We start from the raw sequence: 23,523 nt of genomic DNA on the forward strand, positions 1-23,523 counted from the left end.
GCAACTACTCAACTCTGCCAATGCATCATCAAAACAGCCATAGCTAAGAAGTAAGTAAGTGAGTGTGAGGATGTGCCAATGGAACTGTTTGCGAAAACAGGAAGCGGTCCAACTGAGTGTGCAAACCACTCCCTGATCTTGATTATGGCGATGGTTTCACAAGTGTGTACATTTATCAAACTTGTTAAATTGTACACTTTAATTACACACCTCCATAAAGCTATTAAACAATAAAAACAAAACAATCTTAGCTTCCCCAACACAGATTGAATAAAGTCTAATCCTCCTACCGCGGTGCACAAGCCCGTCTGGGAACTAGCCTCTGTGTTCCTCCTCTGTCAGATTCATTGTCAGTCCTGGTGGGATGTTATGTGTGTGAGGCCAAACACACACATCATGCCATTTAAACTCTCTGCTTTTATTTGGATCTTTTTCTCTCTCTGTCTGGAATGACCTACTGCCACCAACGGTGAGATTAAACTTGTGCATCTACACTTCTAAGATGCCTTCTTTCTTTCCCTCTCTTACCCCTACTGTTCCCTTTGCCTCATCTCTCTGCCCCCATAATACTTGTATATTTATGTGTGTACGTGTATATGTGTGTACATGTACACACATATACACTCTTGCACAGTTTCATTGTTCTATAACTTTAATCATATGTCTGAAATTTTTCTATGTATTTAAAATTAAAATGTATTATTACCCAGTGTCTGAATACTTGACTGAGTGCTCCCTGTGTCTGTTACACCCATCACAGTGCCTGGCACATTCCAAAAAACAAACAAACAAAAACACACACACTAAAAAAAAAAAAAAAAAAAAAAAAAAAAAGCAAGGGGAAAAAACAATAAATCATGGCAGCCATTCTTATAACCAATATACAGGGAAGAAAACTGATATGTAGAGAAATTATATATTTAGTCCATAGGCATATGGTTATAAATGGCTAATCCGGAATTGGAAAATAGTTCTGCTGTATCTAACCTCAAATGCCTTTCACTAATCTTTGTACTTGTTTTTGTTTGTTTTCTGTTATTGTTTTCTTTTGTTTGGTTGGAAGCTTTACTGCATTTCACACTGTGACATCTTTTTCTGACTCTGCCGCTACTTTTCTTTCATTTCCTAGATACACCAAAATGAAGACCGCCACCAACATCTATATTTTCAACCTTGCTCTGGCAGATGCCTTAGCAACCAGTACCCTGCCCTTCCAGAGTGTCAACTACCTAATGGGAACATGGCCGTTTGGAACCATCCTCTGCAAGATTGTGATCTCCATAGATTACTACAACATGTTCACCAGCATATTCACCCTCTGTACCATGAGCGTTGACCGCTACATTGCAGTCTGCCATCCTGTCAAGGCCCTCGATTTCCGCACTCCCCGCAATGCCAAAATCGTCAATGTCTGCAACTGGATCCTCTCTTCAGCCATTGGTCTGCCTGTGATGTTCATGGCGACAACGAAGTACCGGCATGGTGAGTGACGCTGCAGCCTGAGGGATGGAGGCTCTGGGGACAGATTTGCTGGTGGAGTCATGAGTCAAATAGAGTTTATGGACTGGTCCAATGCCATAGTCAAACTGTAGCTTTAATGATTCTTTCTAGCAAAATACTTTTGAATATTTTGAAATAAGATTTTTTTCCCTATAATTTTAAGCCAGTAAATATTTTAAAGAGAATACAATCCATAATCTATGGGTTCCTAATTTCTCTGCACTTCCTTAGAATGATGGGAAATTAAGAATACACTCTTTCAAGAGCAATTAGAGCTTAAATCCAAAGAGCGTTAAGTGGAGCCTTCTTTTAAAATCTCAAGTGTCCACCTACATGACAAATTTATCCCTTTAGGCTTCAGTTCAGAATGAATGAACCACCCATCAAAAAGTGGACTGAAAACAACCATTAGCTGGAAATTCCTATAGACTTTGGGCAGTGATTATGTTTTTTGTCAACATAGACCCCACAGAGGATCTGGTTCATGGTGAGAGGTCCATAATTGCTGGCTCAGTGAAAGCTTAATGCCATTTAAAATGGACCAGAAAATGAGATATTTGGAAAAAATAACTTTCCCTAAAAATCAACAGAGATCTGAGTTTCTTACATAATTTCTTTAAATCTTCCCTTTCTGGCTTGCGTAGTCATAACCGTAAGTTAGCTCAGGTCAAGGCTCTAAATTAGAAAGAGAAATGGCAATATTAATATTAATGACATAATTAAATGTTGTGGCTAATTCCTCCTTGTAATTCTTTACTTCTAGGTTCCATAGATTGTACACTAACATTCTCTCACCCAACCTGGTACTGGGAAAACCTGCTGAAAATCTGTGTTTTCATCTTTGCCTTCATCATGCCGGTCCTCATCATTACAGTGTGCTATGGACTGATGATCTTACGCCTCAAGAGTGTCCGTATGCTCTCTGGCTCCAAAGAAAAGGATAGGAACCTGCGAAGGATCACCAGGATGGTGCTGGTGGTTGTGGCTGTTTTCATTGTCTGCTGGACTCCCATCCACATTTACGTCATCATTAAAGCCTTGATTACAATCCCAGAAACTACTTTCCAGACTGTTTCCTGGCACTTCTGCATTGCTCTGGGTTATACAAACAGCTGCCTGAACCCAGTCCTTTATGCATTCCTGGATGAAAACTTCAAACGATGCTTCAGAGAGTTCTGTATCCCAACTTCCTCCACCATTGAGCAGCAAAACTCCACGCGAATTCGTCAGAACACCAGAGACCACCCCTCCACGGCCAACACAGTGGACAGGACTAACCATCAGGTATGAGGCTTCTAGAATTGGGTGTGCCTGCTGGGGATGACATAAAAATTTAAAGCTTTGCTGCAATCCAAGAGTTTAATCCATTAGAAGTGGATCAGTAACTGGGGAACTGAGGTCAGTAGGAGGACCAAGGGAGGAGGGGAGCAAATTATGATCGTTGTGGCAGAGTCACTTTGTTATATAAACTGAGCTTTGTATATTTTGTACATATTCCTTTAGCTACAGAGACATACCAACTAGAAATCCATAGATCTGCAAAAATTCTACTATCTTCACAGCCTTTGCTTCTATACAAAACTAATGACTTCAGCACATTGTGGAAGTGACCCTAACCTAGAATTCTTCTCATCTCCCTCCGTGTTAGGTGTTTCATGCATACCACTCCAACTTCCCTGTCACTTCTCAAAAGCCAGTGGTTCTGTAGTTACAGTGGAAGTGCCAGCACTTTGCCCCGTGTGGTGAAGGGTACAAGATGTTCCCAGCAACTCAGTGTCACAGCAAAAGAGAAAAGAGAATTAAATGACTGGCCTTAACTTTGTTAAGCCATTGATTTGCAAACTTTTATACCTGAACTCTAGAGCAAACACCAAACATATTACTCAATGATTAGAATTCAATTAGCTTTATAACACTCGTCATACCAGATGAGGTTAGTATCACAAGGAGTGACTATTTGTTGGAAGATGCCTTTCTATTCACAGAAGAGTACAGATGGAAGCCTGCATGGAAGATTCAAGATTTATACACAACAGTACAATGACAAGAGAAATCAAAAAAGAGGAAAGAGAAAAGTTCATTCCTCAGTTAATGCTATTTTGTTAAGCCACAGGTTTGGAAAATTTGGAGTCTGACCTGTAAAGCAAATCCGTCTCTTAAATTGTTAATATTAATTTAAGTAAGTAAATTTCCGAATAATGATGCCAGCATCCCAAAAATCACAGCCTGTGTAATTCTATAACATAGAACTCAAATTCAGACTCCCTAGGAATGTAAATCCTCCTGTCAGAACCTTTTATAAAGTTCCCAGGGTCAGGGGGCAGAACTGCGAGGACAGATGGTTCCATTAAAATGAGCAGGGAGTCAAGTCAAGGAGTTCAAGGACAGCCTGGTTCCCTGAGGGTGCAGCTGCTCCCTCCCTGTTTCTCTTCACTGTGCCCCTCCTCGCTGTCCCCTGTGACCCCCACTGCTGCCACTCAACCTAGCCCAGGCTCACCCTACTAGCTGATCCCAGGACTGGTGTAACACAGCCCAGGTGGATCCGCCATAGGAGTCATCAAACCTCATACCCTCAATATTCAATAACGCCAAAATGCACCCAGGAACTCGGAGCCCCAAAGGTAATGAGGCAATGATGGCAGACCTACTTCCAACCAAACAGTAATTACTAACTTATTATACTTCACTTCTAATTCCATTTCAGAAAGAAATGTCTTTCTACTCTGCTACTGTATTTTTTTTCCACATCAAGACCTCTAAACCTACTCCGCTTACTAACCAGCTCTCCTTCTCAGTGGCTACAGCAGTCTTGTGAATAACTTAAAGAGGGTAGGGATTTAAATAGATTTTTCCCTAAGCTGAGAATAATACATTAAAGAATGCAATTTAAAACTCTCAGTCCTAAACTAAGGTTAAAGCATTTTTACATTGGAGCAATATATTTCTATTGGAGCAAAATGATGGCCCTTCTCAAGGATTGATTCTTTCTCCTTAAGCACCTGCTCATACCCTCCCTCTCCTTCCAGGCACCTTAGCGTGTGGCTGTGGGTATTGTACCCTGGACCGCTGCTGGGGGCTCTTTTCACACCGGATCCTCTCAGCATCCTCTGGTTGCCTTGCTCTCCCGGAAATACAGCTCCCAGCCTTTCTGGTTTAGCGTCTTCCCTGAGTTCAGCATGACTGCCCTTCAGGTGCCCCAACACTGCCCTTGACTCCCCTCCCAATCCAGCGTTTCACATTAGTGTGGTTCTTGCACAGCCAGAGAGAGGAGAAAGGAAGCTAATTGGGGAAGCTCTGTTCTAAGTAACTAAAAGGTTTGCTTCAAAATAACATCCAATTAGGGCTTATCTTCATTGCTGCCTCTATGAAGCAGAATGAGCGTCAGATAACAGCAGAAGCGCATTAGCCCTGGAGTTGGCTGCTTTCCCAAAATGCCCAGCTGGGAGGGCTGGATAGAGAGGAGTGGCTGCCAGGAAAAAAGGAAAAGACACTCTGACAGATTTGAAAATTAAGGTAAATCAAAGATCCCTTTTACTAATCTCCACTGACGTGTCATCGTTAGAATCGAGGCAATTACACACAGATACCTGAAACAATACAGAAGAATTTGGTGATAGTTTCAACACTACATCAAAATAATAAAATGATTTAAGGGAAAATTGGAGACTTTATCGCTGTGTCTATAGAACATAGTTGATTAGTTGTACAAACCAAGCATCTGACCAACAGGTTTTAATTTTTTTTCTTTTTTAGCGTCATGAACCACCACGTTAGGGAACAAGGCTAACTGGATTTTCATTAACATTTTAACTGCTTGTTTGACATCTGTACTGTTGTAGATGTTTATGTCCTGCCTATGTAATTTGTATTTTTCTCCAAGAAATATATCATACTATATATGTCACACCTCAAGCACATTAGTCAACTTCATATTCTGAAGATCAGAAATCAAACATCAAACCTTCCCAGGGTGTCTGTATTCTGACAACTGTACACTGAGACCATGTCCTTACAACGCAAAGTCAAGTGGACAGTTGGCAGTTAGTTATCAAGGTAATTTGATAAGCCATGTAAGAAAAATCTGTGCCCAAAATAAACTTTGAGTCATACTTAACACAGCTAAAAGCTATGGGGTCAGCTTTTGCTGCATAACAAATCATTCCAAGATTTAGTTTCTTGAAGCAACCATTTATTTGGTTTGCAATTCTATAGCTCAGTAATTTGGGCTTCTGGGTAGATGGTTCCCCTAGTCTTAGTGGGGCTCACCCAGTGGCCAACAGCTGCTGTTTGATGGGCTGTCAGCCAGCTGATCTAGGCTGGCCGTGGTAAGGATGGCTAGCTCCATGTGGGTCCTCATCTTCCAACATCCATGTTCCCCTTGGCTTGTTCTCACGGTGATCGCAGGTTCTAGATTCAAAGGGTGGGAAAACAGACTCTGCCTACTGATGGTAGGAGCTGCAGTCACATAGCAAAAGGTTGTGAATATAGGGCAGGGAGTCACTGTGACCACTTTTGCTGACCATCTACAGTGGGCGCACACTGCATGGGACAGGCACGCTGTCACTTCCTGAGAGCCCACACCACATCTGCCTTGCTCCTTCTTGTACCTCCAGGATCTGCCTAGCACAGTGTCTGGCACAATAAAGTACTCAGAAAATATCTGTTGTCAAAATAAATGAATGGTTGGAGGGCTCTTGATATTTCAGGAAATATGGAGGTGAGAATGACCCCTTTCTTACTACCGATTAACGACCTAAAGGGTTGTCACTCTGTCACTCTGACATTATATGAGACTCACCATTCAGCAAGAGGGAAATATTCCCAGGAGGGTTCTTCATTTTTACCTCCTCCAGGATTTAGTCCTCTGATCAAGATTTACACCTTTCAAAATTTTTCTTACATTTATGCTTGTCCTCTAATTTTATTTTTATTGTTATTTTTTCTTTCTTTTTATTGAAGAATAGTCAGTTTACAATGTGCTAATTTCTGGTGTACAGCACAGTCATTCATTTTTATATATATATATCTTTTCATATTCTTTTTCATTATAGGCTATTACAAGATATTGAATATAGTTCCCTGTGCTATATATTAGGAACTTATTGTTTTTCTATTTTATACATAGTAGTGTGTATCTACAAATCTCAAACTCTCAGTTTATTCCTTCCAACCCCTTTTCCTCCATGGTAACCATAAGTTTGTTTTCTGTGTCTGTGAGTCTGTCTCTGTTTTGTAAATAAGTTTACTTTTTATAAGAACCAGATTCAGTTCCCTAAACCAATTATGTCCTGACTCAATACAGAAAAAAAAAAAAAAAAAAAAAAGATGGTCTCATATCCTTTCGTGCATTCCAGCCTAGCTTGTCGCTCCAGCTGTAGCGCTCCGTGCCTGACTGATGTTCAGCTTGCCATCTCTATGTCTTCTGGATCTTCATTAGGTAGGCTCAGGCATAGGCATTCATTTTCCGTCTGCTCTAGATGCAAATTAATTTCTTTGTACATGCACGACCCTGTTGCTACCCTCATCGGACTCCACTTGGCTACAAAACACTTCCACCTTTGGCTCAGATCAGTCCAGGTCCAACTCAGACCCAAGATGCTGACCACTACTGAGCTGTCTTCCCTTTCTGGTTTCTTCTGCAATTGCATTCCTTTTTTAATTTCTTTCTCTTTCATTATTTTTATTTTTTATTGAAGTGTAGTTGATTTACAATGCTATTTTAAAGCAATTCAATTATACATATACATACATAGATATATGTATATTTTTCCAATCATATTCTGTAATACATTTTTGTTTGACGCCTAGATTGTTTTTTAATGTTAGACATTAGATGAGTAAAGAAAAATATGTTATATCAGTTGGATTATTATTTAAAGAGTTTGTATTAACTATAACCATAATAATTGTGGCACCCTGCACTTGTATGATAACATGCAGATTAAAAAGTGCTTTCATGTGCCCTATCACACCGGTTTCCTGTAATAACCCTAGTGGTTAAACATGAAAAAATAAATGTTCAGGGAGGTTAAATGATTATACAATATCAAACCACCAATGAGAGGCAGAACCTAGACAAACATCTGCGATTTTAATATGAATCCAAAGCTTTTCCCTGCTATCCCAAAAAATGCCACTGTGCACTCAAATATTAGTGTATGGTCTCAGTCAGAGGATCTCAAACTTTACTACGAGCTTCAGAAAGTGTGATCTCCAAGAAACTCTAAGAAATTCTGGTTCACTGAATCAAAGTAGAGTCCAACAATCCAAATTTTGAATGAAACACCAAACAGAAAACTTTGATTTAAAATGTAAGTGTCCTCCAAGCACTGCTAAGTTACTGTTTCGTCTAACCGGAGTGACCCGTTCAGTCAAGCTGATTAATACAAATTTTTTTCACCAAATGAGTATTGTGTTTAGCAAAATAACGTAGTTCTCTTTTGACAAGCCTCAGCTTTCTAATATATCAATCAGTGAGTCTTACAGGACAAAGTAACACAATACGGATAAAGTGCCATCATGGTACCTCTTGCTAAGTCTTCATCAATATGGCAAGTCCATTGCTAAACCCTCGGGTTACTATTTTTAAAGCAGTTTCTTGATATTTTAATCAAAGTAGCAGGTCAAGAGATGAGGAGATGCTTTAGCATTTGTATTAACTACAAAAGTGTATTATCCCCAGCTAAACTGAAACCACAAGCTTAATTTTTCAAATCAGCCACATCACTCTCAAAAGTTGGTTCTTGATTTTTTTACAAGACATCTGTGGAGAGCCAATTTGAGAAGGAAAAGCCTTTCAATTTCATAACAAAAGCCCCAAATGGGAATAGCTCACAGAATTACTGTGTGTGTCCACATCAATGCATATTTTGTGAATAAAGCCAAAGTGGCTATTCTTTCAATTCTTTGGTTTAAAAAGAAAACAGTTCCAGTTATGAGTGTGTGAGAGAGAGGGGGGGGGCATACACGTGCATGATATGGGTGTGCTTCCATGCAGGTGTGGCACTGGAGTATATCCAGGTTTAAAATTAACATTTAATATTAAATATATTAAAATTTAATATTAAAATGTATAATATCTTTCATAAATAGCAGAAGAACTTGGTATGTTTCTATAAATTGGCTACTATCTGGGAGGAGAAAATATTACTTACTTAGCAATTTATTTATTCTCAGAAAATATTTGGCTTTAAGACTATTAGTGATAACATTTTGACTAGCTTGTATCCAGCATATCTTATTCAATCATATGAGGTGTAAGAGATAATAATCACTATCTCTACAGTTGAGGAAGCCGATGTTTAAGGAATTAACTTGCCCAAGGTCATAGTTAAAAAGTAGTGGCTGAGGAATAAAAGCAGTTGAATTTGACATGATAACCCGGACCTTTAATTAACGTGCCCTACTGTCCCTTCAGTCTGGTCTTCACTCCACTTAGTGGTGCCTCTTACAACTACATTTTATCATTTATATACTGACAGTTTGAATGCCATAAGATCTTTATGTAGGCATGCTGAGATGTATTCATGGTGCATTTGTGTATCTGTGTGTAAAAGTAAACATTCAAAGAGATTAATGAATGGCAAGGGGAATTAAAAATTCAGCAATGGGGATCGTGGTTTCCATTATATGAGCTCAAATTATTTGACTAAAATCTTTTCCCATCAGTCATGTTGACTCTCACTGAATGATGGCATTTGCTTTTCCACAAGTTAAGATTTTTCATTAAGGTCAGAGAAATTCATTTAATATTTTCGTAAGTTGACCTTTAGGATCCTGAGCGCAATCACATTATCTTACTAGAGAAGGCAGCTTGGAGGGGTGGTGGTGCCAGAGGGGACCAGGACAGGGAGTCAGGAGAAAGTTCTAGTTGTCATGCTGTGCCTGACCAACATGTGATGGAGGAAACCCCTTCGTCTGGCAAGAACTCAGTTGCTTTAACTGTCACATTAGTGGGTTGAACCAGAAGATTATTCTGAATAACAGAAATGTACGTGAACACCAATACATCAGTTAGCTAGAGTTCTTCTTGACTGAGCACACTGATCTTTTAGGAAGGTTGAGTTATAAAGACTGGATTAACTAATATAATTCCTGAAGCATTTTCTTGTGCTTGATGATCCAATTAATATAGCCAACTGATAAAATATAGCAGCATACTTTTCTTTAAAAAACTAACTCAGAATGATATGTCATTAATTTGGCTAACCATAAGTGGTAGATTTCTGGTTCATAACCATTTACCATGAAAAAGTTCTCACACCGAGATTTACTTCCTTTCTTATATAGCTTTGGGAGCTAACTATAAGAGGTGAATATTTCATTTAACTTTCTACCACACATGTTCTTACATCTACGTTTATGAATCTGAAATGCAGTTTCAACTGCATCTTATAATTTTTTTTTGCTTTTGCATTTCTTTTCCTCATATCAAACAATGTTTCACTGGAATGAAAATGACCTATAACAAACCAGTCATTAACTTTTGAATATCATTCTGATTGTTGTTACCTCTTGGTCAGTTACAATAAATATTTGCAAATTTATACAATTTTACAAAAATTGTAAAACTATTTTTGGGATGACATTATGAGAACTAGAAATTTTTAGAATAAAATATGTATAAATATTTCCTTTCTAATTATTATTTCCCTGGAAATCAAGAACCTAGAGCCACAATTATTGTCTGCTTTCTCCCTGTACACTTGAGAATTTCTTTCTTATATACTAAGAGTTCCTGGCTTTGAAATGAATAGAAATTTTTCATGATGAAAAGAAAGATCAGAACTATATTATCTCTAACTTCTACTTTTACTGCAATAAAATTCCATATATATGGAATTCCATATATATTCCATATATATATATAGTGTGTGGATAAGGGAAGGCTAAAAACAGGAGTCATCTTGACTGCTAAATAATTGTAATAGTACTTTATCAAAACATGAATGGTTTTCCTGATATATATCAAAAGGATAATGATGCCAGTTTTCAAGACCCCATGTGAGTTTGGGCACCCCCATTGCAAGTGATGTTTGCTGAAGAAATGAATATCTATAAATATTAACCATACCTGGGTAGGAGATAAGTATGAATTTAGTGCTTGTTGCTTCACTGTGAATGAAAGGAAATTAAACACTTTCTTTCTGCAACACCTGCCTTATTAGGAACATATGCAAACACTTAGCCTGATAAATTAACTCCATGTAATTACAAATATCAAATAAATATAAGCTGAAAGTTTCATTATAACTTAAAATAATGGCCCTCTCAGTCCAAGAATGAATATGTAGAAAAATAATGTTATTTCTCTATAGAGAGTGTAGTTTATTAGGAAGGGAAGGAGGGAAGGAAGGAAAAAAAACAACCCACAGAATACATTTTGTGTTAGAATTCAGCCACATTCTTCCTACTATTCTGTTTTCCATATAGACATGGGAAACCCCAGGAAAACTGGAAATCTACAAAATCTGTGAAGCCCAGCTTGTTTCTTTTTTTTCTATATGCATTATCAAATCATCATATATGATCCAGAGTTTCCATATAATATGTCCAAGTCCCTTAGCATTAATAATTTTTTTAAGAAATGAATAAATTTTTCTTGTGATAAAGTAAGTAACTCTAAGACATCTGACAAAAAAGAAAAAAAGTAAAGTCTATGGAAATTGACATTAACAAATACAACTACCTTCAGGAAAGTCAAATTACTGCAAAAAAAAAAAAACTTGACAAGACAATGCAGTGAATAGTGGATGTGAAATGGAATATGGCCATATATTTGACAATGCAATCACCTATCTAACCCATCCTATAATTCACCAACTTAGCAAGAATATCTCATTCTTGCTGTTCTTTCTTCTTCTCCTTCATGTCAGCTAACATGTCTTTATATTCGAAAGTCCCCAAATATAGTTACATGTGAGCCCATTCGAATTTAAAACATCAATTTTTAAAAAGTGTTACTCTTTGGAAATAGATGAGGTACATGTCACTCACAGAACCTTAAAATGCTGCAGATGGAGCCTTGCAGAATGGCTAGCATGCACTTTAACAACTGAAGATCTTTCTGGTTATTTCAGAAATTCAGTGGAACAGATAGCGTTTCCAATGGCTACGCTAAAAGTAAATATCAACATCCAAATCCCAATAATGCAGTTGAATTTATCAAGCAGATTGTAAAATATTCACAGTTCTTAGGCTATTGAAACTGAAAAAGAATATAGATCATCTAATTAAACCTATTCCTCTTATAAATGGAGAAATTGTTGGCCAGAAACATACTTTTTATTGTATGCTTTTTTCTAAATTTAAAATATGATTGTGAGAGTTTTTTCAAACCTAATTTCCAAATAAAGTTTAAAAAAATTGTAACTAAAGAAAAGCATAATTATATTTTATATAAACTCTACTATATATAAATTTAATTTAAAATATCCACAGTTAAGGGCAAATTTTATAGTTAGATAAGAATAGCAGATATAACACAAAATCTCGAAACTTCAGATGGCTCATTTACTTAGCCAGACTCTACCACTGACCAGATGAATACCCCTGGGCAAGTTTCTGAAACTCTCTATATTTCAATTTCTTGCTATATCAGAATGGTCATAACTATAAAGACTAACATTTAGTTTTGATGTGAATGTGATGTGTACTCGTCCATGTAGAATACATAGCACAGTGCCAGGCAACTGGCCAATGTTACCAGCCTAAGCTACTCAGTGAGGTTTTACTGTTTTCATCTCCTCCCTTCCCTTTCCCCCAAGAAGTTGAATTACAGCTCTTGTAACAAAATTTTAAAAGAATGAATTAATGCTGCTAAAAGGGATCATAAGTTTGGTCTCTCCAAAGGACCTCTCAGTCTTGGCACTAGTGACATTCTGGGCCAGATAATTCTCTGCTGTAGGGGGATGCTCATTGCAGGACGTTTAGTTGCTTCCCTGGCCTCTACCCACTAGATGCAAGTAGCATATACCCATTGCTCGTTGTGACAGCCAAAATGTCTCCAGACATTGCAAAAAAAAAAAAAAAAATCAATTGAAAACCACTAAGGTAAAAATCAGTTGTGAACCACCGATTTAACCTGACCAAACTATGTTATAGATGAAGAAACATGAAGATCCAAGTTAGTCATACCCTTAAAGCAGTGCCTGAGAGTTGGAACTCGATCCCCGGTATCCTGATTTTAGTCTAAATCTTCTCTGAAATATCACACTGATTTCTCAAAAGAAGGTTTTCTTCTGCACTGCTAACCAGTTGCAAAGAATAAGATTCAATATTAATGGAAGACAAGAGGAAGGCACAATTCTTCAACCCTCATTTTATTCCGAGCCTTTCTTTCTGAGAAAAGATCTTCAGCCTGAAACACTGTTAAGAACTGAAGACCAGTAAAGGTGAAGATACTGTAAGAGAACATCCGGAAATGAAGCCATATCTCCTGGAGATCTTAAAACATTAAGGTAACTTGTCAAGGAAGCACAGTCAATGAAACACAAATCATAACTTCAGAAGCAAAGAAGAGTAAGAGGATTCTTGGAAAACTAGAGGAAAGAAATAAGAGTCCCAATTTTAATGGTATTTTTGTGGCAACTGAAAACCACACAGACAATTTAGCTTTGCACTAATTGCTTTTAGAACTTAGATCAGATTATTAAAGTATATTTTGAAAGCACTTAGAAAGGAAGTAGTGACCTCTAGGGGGCAAGTTTTCTAAGAATTAGTTACAGCGAAACAAATTTTGTTTTTGTAGAACATAGAGAAATCATTGATACCTAGTATTAATAGTGTTTTTAACAAGAAATTTGATGAGTTCTTGTTAATTTCTGTAACATTATCCTTTGGTGAATTATGATCTGGATACAACAGTTCAATGAGATAGATTTATAAACTTTGATTCCCACCTCACAAGTCCCAACCAACAGAGAAATGCTGGATAACCTAGGTGACAGGATAAGGAACCAAAGGTACTAGGAGAGAAAGCGAAAACTAAAATTATAGCAGTTACTAGAGAAAACCTTTAGTCCAAAAATCCAATTGTAGAAAGATAGGATGTGAGTGATAGCAGATATTAAAAAATGTCATAGAGATTTTATTTCATGAATCAGCAATATGATACAGACCACCTCAATTCTTGCAGTTAAAATCACATCAAGAGAAGTTGAGTGTCTAGAACCAAAGAAACATTTGTGACGCTCTAATAGATAATACATTTCATGAATGAAATAAGCAAATTAGATTGTGTTCAGACACAAACAACCAAGAAGGTGAAAAGAGTTAAAATTCCTTAATATGACAAATGGTTGAAATAAATGCACATGATCATCTGGGAAACAGAAGACTCAAACAGGGCAAGATGGTTATCGTCATATACTTAAAAGGATGTAAGTAGAAAATTGGACTTTACCCAATACAACTCTGCTCGTTAAAGCCAATGGGTGAAACCACAGGGAAAGGGATTTCAACACAACCAAAGAAAGAATCTTCTAAGCTTTGAAATACAAGGATTTCTTAGTCACTGGAAGCTTCACATGTCCAAAGAGGAGCATTTTGCCTACATGAAAGTGTTAAGATTTGACATTTAGGAAATCAAAACAAATGACTCTCTCACTTTTTTTTTTTTTATAGTTTTTACAATCTGCAATAGAACACTACTACAGTGAAAAGCTAGTATGTGGCCCATAAAAAAAAAATAGCTCTATAGGCAAATATTCAGAAATTTTGCATGTCTTATTTCGGTCATGAGGACCGATACTGTGAATTAGCATTTTAAAGGCTTTGAAAAGCCCTACTGTGCTTGTATATGTGTGTACGCTGCATTTAGTTTTTTACATATACTTGCATTTTGTTTTTTAAGCTAAATTTCTCAAATTTATTTAAGCGCAGTCTCAGTTTTTCAGGAGATGCCTTGTAACATCTCACCGAATTAAAGTTTCCCTAAGCGTTTCAAAAAGCCCGCTATAGACCGTTAAGTCCGAGTGAGGCACAAATCAATTCCAAATTCAAGGTTTTACTAGAATAAACGGCTATGTCCCGTAATTCCAGGCACTAGCCAGGTTCTAAAGTTGATTACTGATCTCTCATTCTCATTCATTTAAAATATGTGGTCTAAATACAAACATGATACTGAAACTTTGTATCTCTGAAAATAGAACAGGTTGTGTTTTGTTTGGCTTTTCCTTTTGTTTTGCTTTGTTTTGAAGGCTGTCACTTTCTGGTTACAATCCTAAATGGGGGGAAAGTCTGTGTAGCTTTGGGATATGTTTTCACTGATTTAAACCACACATTGCTAGGAATAAGCCTTATAACTGACATATTCTTTTGAATGAGACATCTTTGAGGAAACTAAGTTTCTTTTAAAAGTGATCTATATTCAGCTGCGAGAAGCATGCCAAAGTTTAAATAATTACACTATTTCTTGTGAAAGAATGCAAGGTTGGAAGCCAGGGAACCTGGGTTCGGGTGCCAGGCTGCTGATAACCAGCTGTGTGAGCTTGGCATCCCATGCTGTGACTGCTTAGAGGATCTCTTCACAGGCAGGACTTTCCCAGCTTCTTTTGACAACCAATGAATAAGGACTCATTCCTGGGTGATTAATTACCCCATTCAGACTCTGGGGCTGGCTAGCTTCTCCTAATGGACAACAAAAGTAACCACCAAAGCTTCCTTCTGTGAAAGAATTTACTATATTGAACAAAAAAAAAAATCATATTAAAAGCAGAAGGACGCATCTGGCATATTGAGTCTGGATCCTTTGAACTACCAGATTCTTCCACCTCTCCCTGAATTCCCCTTTACTGGAGTGTGACTCAGTTCTCTATTATTTAGGTAAATAGAGATCTTTGCCTATGAGTCATCTGTTCCCAAAGTTTTTTTGTGGCTCCGTTTCTATGGCTTCTGTTATGAATGGGATTTTGAGGTCTATTACTGGCTGAAACACTGATCAGCTTCGGAAGTACCCAAGTCTGGTAGTGGCTTCAAGTGCAACTTTGGAAGACACCACAAATAGGAAAGGGGAAAAAAAATGGAAGTGGAAGAGAATGCTACAAAGAGCAAAAAAAAATATTAAACTGGCTTTCCTCAACCAATACTTCCGGGTGTGTCACTTCACCTCTCAAGACCTCTATTTCCTCTCGTAGATTAATGGAATTGGAAAAGGCAATCTTTTAAATTCCTTGCAACGATGGAAAGCACACGCCAGTTGTTGTATGGACAGAGATTAAAAGTGCCTTAAATAAATTTCAGATTCTACCTAAAAGCTTTTCAAAATTTTATTTTTCAAAATAGGCTAAAAAGTAGCTCAAAGGGATTTGCTAGTTGACTTCCTGGAGAAATAAGAGTTTAAACAGCTGTTGGCAAAATTGGAAATCTGACGGTAGATTAAAATATTGTACCTATGTCAAATGTCAGATTTACTGAATTTATAACAGTGCTGTGGTTATTGTCAGAAAAGAAGTGCAGTCTGAGAAACTAGCAGGGAGTTGCAAGTTTCCAAAGGAAGTTTCTCACAGAGTAAGCAGGTCAGCTTGTGATGACTCCATGGGTGTCAAACATAGACAGTGTGACTCAGTGGATCAGAGGAAACAGCAGGAGCATCGGGACAGAGGCTCCGGTTACCTTGCCCCCGTGTCCTATGGAGTGACACAATAGACCCGATTGTCACTATGCACACAGTTGATTGATTGCACAACAGATGAGGGGCCTAGAGCTAGGGCTTCAGTACATTTTGTAGCAAACAGTAAACCAACCCCTAGGAGCAAGCAGTCACAAAGAGATCATGCTGTGGTCCTCATGTGGTTTGGCAGCAAAGGGTCTTCCTATGTGAGTAAAGAAACTACTTGGAGTCGGAAGACAGCAGCAGTTCAGCTCAGTCAGATGGAGTGTGCAGGGGTGCTTGGTGAACTGCCTTTCCCAGGAATTCACCGTCAGCTCAGCTTACTCTCATCTGAACTCAGTTTCATTACAATTATGCTCCCCCATCAGCAATTTGGAATAGACACACTGACAAGGGCTAGCACCAAATCTGCTTCATTTATTTCAGTCAGTATTTGTCTAGGGTTGTCATCCATAGAATCTCGATCAGCAGGAGCAGATCAGCCTGAGATTTTGACCTCAGGCATGTGCTCCAGAATCCCAGACTCAACTGATTAAGGCCCAGACAAGACTAACAGGTCTTATTTCAGAAAACCGTGTAGCCTCTTCCTCAGGATATGCATGATTGCACCACTGTACTGTTAACGTATTCAAACTCAGCAGGAGTGGCTGGCAACCATACCAACCAGAAGGCAGTCGAAGGCCAATAAATGACTCACTTGCAATCCAGAGCTGAGCCTGACCTGTTGGTCCTCTGTGGCTTATTCCATCTCATTGGCTATGCTTACTAAAGTCAAGGGGAAGTTCCTGACCTATCTCCAGAATGTGGACTCCGATGCCAGGGAACAGTACTCACACCACTGTATGGATGCAGGGATTCATGTATCCTTCAAATGGGACAGCCTTCTTTACATGGGGGCCTAACAAAAGGACTGCGACCCAAGGAGTGGTGTCATTGCCAATAATTGCATGAGGTCAACGATGCACAAAGCCTCGCCCTGATGCCTAGCAGAGAGATATCCTGTGGCCCCCCTCTCTCCTGCCAACAAACATAGAACTGAAGGGGACGGGTTCTGGCTCTGGATTTGGATCACTGTCACAATGATGTGGATGACCCATGGAAGCAGGGACACCAAGTGCTTGCAGTTTTGACAGTCACACGTGGCATAACCCAAGGGCACCCAGTTGCCAGGAGAAGCTTATGAATTGGTATGAGCTTAACTGAAACCAGATTGCATATATCTGTGAGTGTTTGTACACGTACAAGGACTTCACGTTTGGGAGCTGCCTTTGACAACATTAGTCACAGTAGAGTGACCCAGGGCCAGCGAGCCCACGTGGGCTCCTCTAATCTCACAGCACACAGGCTGGAGTGATAAGCCCTCCAGTAGGGCAGGCTGGCAATCTAAGCTGTGCTTGTCTTGTTGCACTGCACTTCTGCACTTCACAGTGGACCATGTGATTACTTGGCAGGGCTGGAATTTGGAGACAAAGAGAGCATGAATCATTGCCCCTCTCCCAGCACCTCCAAACCCTGAGATAGTCCTTCTCCAACTGAAGTGGGTAGCCATGCCACAGAGGCCCCAGGGGATACCTCTTGTGGAGGCTGCCTCCTCTTGCAGAAATCTGTAGTTCAAAAAATCTCCGGGGCTGGGCTACTGGGAAAGGTTGTCACACTGCCTCCTGTGTCTCCTGCTGCTTAGGTCCTCAGCCAAATTTGGCAGATTATCTGATAAACTATCAGACTCAAAAAAATGTATACATAGATAAAGCTCTTATTGTCTCTAATACCTGAATAATGCAATTAAGTGCCAAGCTATGTTTCTGGTAAAGGGGAATCCTAGTGCAAAGAATATTTTCTTTACAGACTCACGAATCCACTTTTGAGTTGTAGTCCATGTTGCTCCCAAGATTTTGAGTTGGGTGGCTGATCCCTGTATCTTTTCAGAATTAATGAACCTTCCTGGGCTTTTGTGTAAGTTAGCATCTGCTAAATTCATTGGAGCTTATCAGCATATTATCATCAGTGTAGTAGGACCAAGTCACTTACAAAAAGAGAGAGACTTCTGTGTTTTGACCCACATGTTGGTGACAAATAGCAGAACAACGTTCAAATAATACTGCAGCAGCACAGTAATTATGTTTTAGAGGCTTAGCTAGGTAAATAATCTTGAACTTCAGGTGCCAAAGGGATAGAGAAGACATGACCAAAGTCCAAGATGGCATTCCAGGTGCCATCATGGGCAACTGATTCAGTTACAGTCATGATGTCTGGAGAAGCCAGAACTGCAGGGAATAAAACTGAGTTCAATTGGCAGTTATCCTCCATAAGCCTCCAACATCCCGTTAGCATTTTTCGCTGGCCACACAGCACAGCGCTATGATATCACAATACTGTATTTTTCATAAGTCCTGTTGCATTTAAGTCCTTGATCATGTTGTGGTTTCCTTTTCTACTCCTGGGATTCTAAATGATCCTCTTTTATAACATAGGGAAGGGAACCAGAAGCCACGTTATGATCAACGTGCAGGCATCTACCATCACGTCCCTATAAGTGGCTCTTCCAGATCAGGACCATCTCCCCTGGACATAATGAGCATTCACAGAACAAGCGTATAAATTACCAGCACCATTTGCGCATTCAGCCTTGGGAACAGCAGAAGTGGAGTGCAGCAGGGGTCCAAATAGCCCCACCAAAAAGTTGCAGTCGCTTCTTTTCCTGTGTTACTCGCTGAATATGCGATTCTCACACCTCAGGAGAATCATTAGTCATTTGAGCACAGGCACCAAAAAGAGACATGAAAGTTTACGTTCACCCCGACACTTACTTTTCTCCCCTACCCTCATTGTGCCTCCCTTAGGGGGTAAGGCCTTTTATCCTTCCTGGGAATGAAGATGGGTCACTTCTCCCCAGTGCACCTTACCCTTAAAGGCTTTCAAATTAGGATACAAATTAGAATCAAGCAGTAGAGATTCTGAGGGAGTAATTTACTCTAAGGCAGCCATCCAGCTTCCTAGTTCCTCCATTAGAAGAGATTGATCTGCATAAAGGAATCTGGTTCTCCAGAGACCAGCAGAGTTTCATGGACCTGAACAGCTAACAGCCTCCACGGAATGCACCATAGCCTGACATCTGGACCATATCCCTTTGGTGATCACAGCATCAGTCTCTACTATGGGAATCCCTATTTTAATAAGCATCTCCATTGCCTTACTGTTTGGAGCAGGTTGGATTTTCACATCCCGAGCTTTGTCTTGGATTGCAGATTCTTTGCCTTCTAGCACAGGGTCTCCCAACCAGAAAGGCAGTGGAGTGCTTCACCTTGGGGGAGGGGGACCAATCTAAAAACTCATCTCTCATTCTCTGGATGGGGGATCATAATCATGCTGCCATTCTGGGCAGGATAGACTCAGTCCAGAGCAGTTCAGTCCTCAGGCTTTGAATTGCTTCCTTCATGGGATTTCATGAGATTTTCATTGGCCTTGAGAAAGTCTCATTGGATTGGCCAAAATGTAGTCATTGAAACAAAAACCCACAGGAGCATTGGAGGGCATGTTCCTGTCCCAGTTAAGTAATCTGCACAGTGGCTTAAATGATGGGGCCTCATGTAAGACAGCCTAGATTCTTCCTTCAACCTCTAAGAGCATAACCTTCGCCCTTCATCAGCCACGGATCTGACAGCTCCTCAGTCTGGCGATCCATGTGCTCCTAGGCCTCCGTCCTTTCCTTCTCACCAAGTCTGCACATTGGTGCTCACTGTAGGGGCACATTACCCTCTAGATGTTTCTGGTTGTGACTTAAGACTGGATGCACTTGTGCTTCCTCCCTGGTGGGCCCCAGAGTGCTGTCCTCATCCTTTAGTCCACAGGAGAGCAAGCAGCAACCACGACACCACTTAGATTTTATCCTTCACTTCTCAGCCTCCCTCCATCAACTCAACTCATGTTTATCAACAGGTAGGACAGGGGGACCACACTCTCCCTCTCTCTGCACCAAATGGGCCAGAACATTCGCCACCAGCTCCCGAGGAGTTTCTTAATATACTCAAATCTCTTCCATGAGCCCTTGCCTTTTCTCTTTCAAAAACCCATTGTCTATCTTGACACCCTGCTTGTTGTACTAGCTTGGGAAGAGTCTCAGCTCCTTAGAAGATGGCAAGAAGTAAACAAGACTCCAAAGGAGATAACTGAGCAAGCAGGCAGGTTGTCTCACCACAAGGCTAGAGGTGCCAAACGTAGACAAAAATGCTAAGACATGTTATTACTCACAGCAGAGCGAACAACAGAAGTTTAGCTTGGTGGTGCCTCCCGGCTCCCAACTCCCACAGGGCGATGCCATGGAACCAGATGGTGGCTGCACACACAATGGATCGTATCACAGTCGAGGAACCCGGAGCTCAAGTTTCAGTCCCTTTCACGGCGAGCAATAAACCAGCCTCCCAAGAGCAAGCAGTCACAGAGGGATCCATGCTGTGGTCACCTTGACCTTAATTGCTTGTGTTATCACTACAGAAAGTGTTCTGGGTCGGACATCAGTTAAGCCTTACAGTTTGGCACAATCAGCAAGGCTGAACGGGAACAACCAGTACTCATGGCAGACTGCCTCTCCCACGGCTGCTAGTGGTCACTCTACTTCTTATTCTTAGGAAATGTATATGGAAATATTTAGGAATCAATTTAATATCAAATGGTTCAATAAGATAATGTGTATGTTTGTGTGTGTCTGTGTGTGTGGAAGGAGGAAAAAGAGGCAAGTGGGGTACAACGTTAACAGAAGGTGAGTCCAAGTGAAGGGTACACGAGTGTTCTTTGTACCATCCTAATTCTTGCACTTTTCCTGAAGTTTGAAACTTACCAAAATTATGTTAAAGGGAAAAATTCTCATTCCTTTACATTTACTATGCGACACTTCTTTTTTCTCAACAAAAATTGTAACAACTCTGACAGCAACAATTATGTGTTAATTGTAAAACTTGTTTCATGTCTGTAATCCCCCCCTTATTTGAAAACAGCAAGCCACATTTTTCTGTGTGAACAAATGTCGTGTTACTGCTCAACATACAGGCTGGCTTTACAATGGAGGTGGGGGTGGGGAAATCCGCTGCTTTAGGGGAAAATCCATTGATTTTGAGAACCAGGTGAAAAATGAAATTTCTTTATCTAGAAATAAAGAGCATAAAAGGGACTGCAAAGAGACGGCCTGCTTCTCTTTTGAAATTTTGGTCAAATCATGAATAATTTGAAGATAAAGCGGGGAAAGAGGGTCAAGAGGCAAAGGAGACACAGAGTTTGGGTTAAAATACATTTTTTCAAAGAAGCCATCAATAACATCCCTTTGATGACTAGCATATAATTCTTATTCATTAGTGTATACAAATCCAATAGCATATTCAGAATGACCCAAGAGATTAAATAATGTCTTGACATTTAGGAAAATCTCTGAGGGCTGCAGATGAAAGTGTGTCTACATGAAGGTTCTCAATACAATTCTGACACACAGAGGATGCCCAATACATGTGTTCTGCAACCAATCTGAAATACTCACTGGCTTTGCTCTTTCTCTCCTTTCAGCTAGAAAATCTGGAAGCAGAAACTGCTCCGTTGCCCTAACTGGCCCTCATGCCATTGAGACCCTCCCTGAGCTTAGAAGCCACCATCTCTGTGGGAGCAGGTCGCAGCCAGCACGTGTGAGAAGGCTCCAGCTTCCTAGGAAAGTGCCTCCTCTGAGTCATCGAAACTCTCCTCTCTGGCCACTCCGCTCTGCACATGGGAGGGACATCCAATCTAAATTAAGCACTAGGAAGGCAAGAACTAAACCACAGTGAGTTGTCTTGTGTACATAATCGTGAGGAAGAAGCCCAAGGGGACCGAACCATGCTGCGGTATGTGCGTTGAGGTCATCGTCAAAGGTGGCCATTCTGTATGTAATATTGTTTTCAAGCAAATATTTATGAGCTCATCCAAGAAAAACCATCACCTGTTAAATTCACCATAGTAAATGTAAAGTAAATGCTACCTCTGATCAAAGCACCTTATGTGGAAATCCAAGACTTTCCAGCCTTCTGTAGGAGAATACTTTTGCTCTATTTTTGACCTTTAATGTTAACCTTCACTTTATCTGCGGTTAAGACATGACTTCCAAGTTCATTTCTTGGTTTTGCATTTTTTAAAAGAATAACATCTCTTACCTAGCTCCGTTTTCCCAAGGGAAGAAATTACCATGAAAGGTAACCTGAAACTCAGTAATGCATCAGCTGCAAAGAGGTTGATTCTCGTGCCCTACAAGTACTTCCTGAGAGTCATGATGGGAGATTTTTCACTCTTAGACTTGCAGTGGTTTGCTCAGCTTTAACTCTGCAATTCCCTTGCTCCCATCTGAGCTTTGGAAAAAAGGTAACAGTGGGTCAATGAGCTCGTCACTTTATCCATGCAGGAAGTCAAGCACTGAAACTGCTCTTCATTTCTCAATAGTTTCTCCATCCCTGCGTGTTCCCTTTACACTGTGTTCTTTTTTTTTTTTTTTTCAACTCTGCTCAGAATACTTATGCCTCTTGGATCAGCACGACAAAATGACAGATGTTTGATGTTGATTTTCAGAACGGTTTCAACTTTTTTAAAAATGTGGATCCAATATACTTAATCTCAAAATAGAAAGACTCAAATGACCACAGAGAAAAGTGGATGGTCTACTTTTCACTCCTGTGTAGTTACTTGGACATGAAATATTCACAATGACCCAAGAATATTTTCCTGAAGATTGTGTTTCTATCATGTTATCACCAATACATTGGTCTTTTTGATCTTTGCTAAATGTCAAGATTTCCTTTGTAAAATGTCAGTCTTCTAAGTAGTTTAAGACAATTCCTTCTCTTTGACTGGTTTTCTTTGGTATGAAATATAGTTAGAGATTTGGCAACCATCTGTTTTATTTGACCTCTAGAGGCAATCAAGTCAGATGACCCATGCCAAAAAACTCTCCACTTTGAATTTTTGTCTGCATTGTTTAAGTGAACCAAGTAAGTTGTAGTTTTCTATGAAGACACAGAAAACAGGGTGTGAGCTTCCCTTATAAGAATATTCCTCAGTCTACAAGCTGCCAGCAGACTCAACTTTACAATTTGTATTCATTCTTCAAGCTAAGAAGGCACAAATATGCATCAGATATCCAAGAGCAGTGTTTCAGGAAGACAGCTGTCATGGATCAGAATAAATGAGTTTATTGTCTCAGATCCAATCGGCTGTAGTTATATGGACCCAACCCATGTATCTGTTAGATGAGAAAAAGACAAAATCCCGGATAAATGTTTAAATGTTTCCTCCTGACGAAGTCTTATATTTGCCTCTAATCATCTCCATTTCTCAAATATAATGTCCCAGAATGAATATGCTTTTTTTTTAATTTTTACATTTTCTAATCAAAATAATTAAAATCA

General features: G+C 39.5%; 1 protein-coding gene across 1 annotated transcript; it reads left to right on the forward strand.

The window, feature by feature from the left end:
* Positions 1-993: 993 nt before the first annotated feature.
* On the forward strand, positions 994-22,139 carry OPRM1 (opioid receptor mu 1). The gene is made up of 3 exons (XM_032485224.1): positions 994-1,482; positions 2,264-2,784; positions 21,662-22,139. Exons 1-3 carry the CDS (start codon positions 1,140-1,142, stop codon positions 21,698-21,700), a joined length of 903 nt encoding a protein of 300 aa, XP_032341115.1. The 5' UTR covers positions 994-1,139; the 3' UTR covers positions 21,701-22,139.
* Positions 22,140-23,523: the final 1,384 nt, after the last annotated feature.

The sequence above is a fragment of the Camelus ferus genome, chromosome 8 (genome assembly GCF_009834535.1).
Source record: "Camelus ferus isolate YT-003-E chromosome 8, BCGSAC_Cfer_1.0, whole genome shotgun sequence".
Taxonomy (NCBI): domain Eukaryota; kingdom Metazoa; phylum Chordata; class Mammalia; order Artiodactyla; family Camelidae; genus Camelus; species Camelus ferus.